General features: G+C 41.2%; 1 protein-coding gene across 1 annotated transcript; it reads right to left on the bottom strand.

The window, feature by feature from the left end:
• Nucleotides 1-1671: 1671 nt before the first annotated feature.
• Nucleotides 1672-4263, bottom strand: LOC147865468 (uncharacterized). The gene has a single exon (XM_087318286.1). It carries the CDS (start codon nt 4003-4005, stop codon nt 2236-2238), a length of 1770 nt encoding a protein of 589 aa, XP_087174412.1. The 5' UTR covers nt 4006-4263; the 3' UTR covers nt 1672-2235.
• Nucleotides 4264-4583: the final 320 nt, after the last annotated feature.

The raw sequence follows: 4583 nt of genomic DNA, 5'->3' as shown, positions 1-4583 counted from the left end.
TGTCAAAACTCTTGACTGAGCCATTCTAGTTGTTTTGAAAATATTACAATGAGATCTTCACAATGGCAAGTTATGTGATAATGTTTGGGTAACAACTACATGAACCTCCGGCTACCCCCCTTGTGAAAGCACATCGATGACATGGAATTTCTTCTGGCGCACAAATTTTGAGTTTGAACATTTCCTAATGGGTTGTGTTTTATTTCCTTAACTTAAACATAGAGTCTTTGTTTGGCTTTAAGTTTGTGTTCTTACTTGAAAAACATCTCTAAAAGGTTGCCCTATGATGAGCAAATTCATCCCAATCCACGTCAATTTCCTCCTTGTGGGCATGCAAAAGTCCACAACTAAACCTTCCCAACTTCATTGTTGATTATTTACATTGTATTATAAATTATTGGGTTCAAGATGAAGAAGGTACTTTCAACATCATTATTCAAGAGGCTAATGAACCTCTAATTATGTATGCAAAAGAGCACGAGAGGTGGCATAGTAGATATACTAAGTATTGGAACCTATCCAAGGATTACATCCCAATAACGGTTCCCCAACTATGTTAGTTCTACTTGTGTGAATTACTTTGGCAAACTTACTGAGAAATTGAGCACATCTCAACAAACTAACTAAAACATGAAGCACAAGGAGTGATATCCACAACCTTGACTTTCATAATTAATGTTAGCCTTTCGCATCTTGTGGTTCTTAACCTATGATCCTAAAGAGTGTCACGAATAGCATCCTCTAGGGTGATGTATCCCTTTACCAAACATTCGACCCTTTTTGAAATAGCTCTACACCTTTGGGCACAAACGTGATGCATCTGACAATCATAGTTGTATAATGCATAGACCACAGTTATCATCAATATAAGTTGATATCTCATCCTTAACACTATTTTATTCATCTTAGAATCCATCTCATTGTGGATGCAGCCAATCAATAGATGGTGGAAGTTGGGAATTGTTCACATAGACACTAGTGCCTATGTCAGAACAAATACATTATTGATTATGTAAATGTTGAGTGTAAGTAACAAATACATAGTTTATTTGAATACTTTTTATTTGAAATGCAACTATTGTAAGTTCTCCTTCGAAATGGAACAAGCGTGTTATTGGTCTTTAAGAACCCTACAAAGAAGAAGGAACGGCTGAAATTTGAAATTTGTGGATAACGTAATTAATGCATGGGTTTTCATTTTTCTCTTACTAAAAAAAAAGGTTCAATGAGCATCCATGGTAGCTTCAAAACATCAAAAGTTTTATTGAGATTTATAATGTGGAACTATTGCTTGAAATTTGAATGTTGTTGCATATCTTTTTATAGATCCAACCTTGCCATTAGAAATGAACTCGAAGAAGGGGTAGAAAGAGTCTTCAAGAATCTCATGGTCTTCACACATTGCAATCATTTTATACTCCTCTTAGATTGAGCATAATTTGAGCCATTTGTTCAATGTTAAAAAATTGATAGCTTTTACAAAATTCTACCAATATTATATGCTCATTTAATAGTTTCTAGATATTAATTTCAAAATTCTTATGTTTCGACATAATCATACAACCATGTAATGTTTTTTTATAGTTAATTTGGAATAAATATAGACTTAAGACACCATTTAGTCAATAGAAAATTATATACACCGTGAAATTGTAGGTGTGTCAAAGCATAACCTTCTCAATCACCACTATTGAGAGATGAGAATAAGTTTTCCTGAGAATTCAAGAATACAAGTTTACACCACTTCAATATCTAGCATGCCGACTTTGAGCACGATTCATGATTGCCGCTACCCAAAGATTTGGGCATCATGTTCATTTGTTTGTTACCCCGAATTTTGCACGGTAGATTAACATGATTCACTTGTGCATCAATTGGGTTTCGTGAAGGATTCAAGATTGCACGCCACCACTTTTGATATGAGTAGGGAAATCCACACATGGTTATTTAAGGATGGGTTGTTACCCAATCAAATGTAGTAATTAGAGGTTTACATTGGTGACAAAGTGAACTATGTTGTTGAAAAAATGGAGTTGATGTATGTTTTTACATGGCCTCATGTTCCCAAAGAATGTACATGTATTTGTGTGTGGGTGTGGGTGTGTGTGTGTGTGTGTGTAGACATATTGATATTTAAGAACTCTTCTTCATGGATAAACACTTGATACTAGTTTCCAAGACCAATAAGAGTGTGCCCAATATCATAGTTTTAAGGGTTTGAGCTTCCATTAACGTTTAGAACGATTGGAGCTTCGAGCAATCATTGTAAACCATGGCTTCTGCACGTGAAGAACAAATATCCTTGTGTAATGCTCTAGCAACATTTGCCCATCTCTTGCTCCTGACGTTCCCATGGACCATGGAGTAGGCTAGCCTTGATTTCTTGAAAAAATTCGAAGGTTGTCGTGATGCCACAAGAGAGTGGACAAAAGACTCCGAGTTTTCCATGAGGTGGATATGATCTAGGACTCTTTTCCCCAACACCGTGGAACTCTTGTGAAGGAGGTAGGTCAAGAGCACACTATCCGGAAATGCCTCTCGACTCTTCCTTTCCAATGAAACCTTCACAATCTCAATGACCATTGCATTTGCCAAACCTCTAATTTGTTGAATCCCACCCGAAATCACTCCCCCATTCACAAGCTTCTTTGTCCGCTCGACCTCTTCAAGACTTCTCCACATTGATTGCCCATAGACCTTCTCATAAAGGCCACTAGCGATCGCCGTTGTGCCCACTTTATTAACACTCCTCACTTTCCGCCTCTTTCCACCCCGTTTCACATGTGGTGGTGGTGGTGGTGGTGGTGGTATTTGAGTCTCCTCCAAGTCTTGTCTCATTCCATCATGGGTCTTCTCTCCTTTCTCGTGGATTGGTGTGTCACTAATGTTCAATAATTTGGCTTGATCTTCTATCAAAGATATGCCCCAAGTTCGATCTTCCAAAGGGACATAGAGACCCAACTTTCTCCGGGGCAATGCCAAGGGGTCACCAAGAACTACAACCCCACCCATGTGAGTCAACAAAACATGCTTGAACTTGTGCCTTACCATGCCCAATAACATTTGGTAGCATGCCCATCGCCTCAAAGCGAGAGGAGGTTGATCGATGAAGCCTTGGAGTGCATCCTCGGGGGTGAGCTCAGACACATCGAAACCAACGATCGAGCCCCACCGGAATGAAGACAAGGAATCGTCATCGGAAGTGAAGTTGTTGTCCCTTGTGGATTCAACGGGAGCTCCCCAAAGGGGCGGGGGAGGCGAGGACGATCGATTCGTATTGTCCCTAGCACCTTTGGCCTTAAACGAATCGAAGTTGAAGGAACTAATAATGCTAGCATTGGAATCCATATTCATAAGTTGTGGTGATTGAGAGACTATGGAAAGGAGGTTGTGGAAGTGTATGTCTTCTTGGTGTATAATGTCATGGAACATGGTTGTGGAGGGGTGGGAGGTATCGAAGAGGAAGACGAGATCGGCTCTCGAAGTGAGGCCACTACGGTGGAGGGTCCGTAAGGAGAGCCGGAAATCGGAGGGTCGGGTGTGTTCGGGGATGTGGGCGACCACGAGCTCATTCATGGCATTGGTGCCTCTACGGAACATGATCCCGAGGCCTTTGAGGGCCGGCACGCTTAGAATCATATTACTACTAGTCATGGTGGTATTGTGGGTGGGCTTTGGGGGGGTGGGGTTAGGGGTAAGGGTAAGGGTAAGGGTAGGGGTAGAATTGTAATTATAATTGCTGAATTCTGAGAGATCCATGGAGTGTAGGAAGGCCAGGAGTGTGAGGAAGAAGAAGAAGAAGAGAAGCAGGTAGCAGAGGCAGGTATGGCTGAAGATGATGGCTTTTGGGCTTGGGGATTTCTTGTGGGAGGAAGGGAAGGCCAGGTGGACAGAGAGGTGCTGATTCTCTTGATGGATGTGGATGTGGTCTACAGAGAGCTTCTCAGAGCTGGAGTGCTTCCTGATGCTTGGCTTGGAGATGAGGGGTGATGAACACATTGTCATTTCTTGAGTGTGTGTGTGTGTGTGTGTCCAAAGGGAAGAGAGGCAGATGTTAATAATGAGAAGCTTCCATGGAAGCTTGATAGAAAACAGAGGAAATGGAAAGAGGAGGAGGAGGAGGAAGGGGAAGAATTGCTTTCATCATTAAAACTGATCAGAAAGTGCCAACCAGGCAGCCAATAGAGAGAAGAGCAAATGAGAGAGAGAGATTGCTTGTGGGTGTAAAAATCCTTTTGGAAATTTAGACCTCTTCTCTCTCTCTCTCTCTCTCTCTCTCTCTCTCTCTCTCTCTATGTGTGTTCTTACAAGCTTTCAGATCCATTCATTTTGTATGCACACACATACAAAAGACAAAAGTAAAAATACAACACACAAATTCATATTACTGCATCATTTTTGCCTTTGGGTTCTCTTTTTTATTATTGAGTCAAGTCTCATGTGCCATAAGATGAGAAAACAAGCCACTAGTGACCCCCCCCCCCCCCATCTCTCTCTCTCTCTTCCTTTCTCTTCTCTTCTCTTCTCTTCGTTGCCTCTTGCGAAGGAAAGATTGAGATATTTACAAGCGATGCGTGGGGAAG

This window comes from Azolla caroliniana, unplaced genomic scaffold, assembly GCF_043228905.1.
Source record: "Azolla caroliniana isolate FFs.n. ecotype wild unplaced genomic scaffold, voAzoCaro1.0.p SCAF_4, whole genome shotgun sequence".
NCBI classification, from domain to species: Eukaryota; Viridiplantae; Streptophyta; class Polypodiopsida; order Salviniales; family Salviniaceae; genus Azolla; species Azolla caroliniana.
Note: the sequence above shows the minus strand (reverse complement) of the source record. Positions and strands in the feature narration are given on the sequence as shown.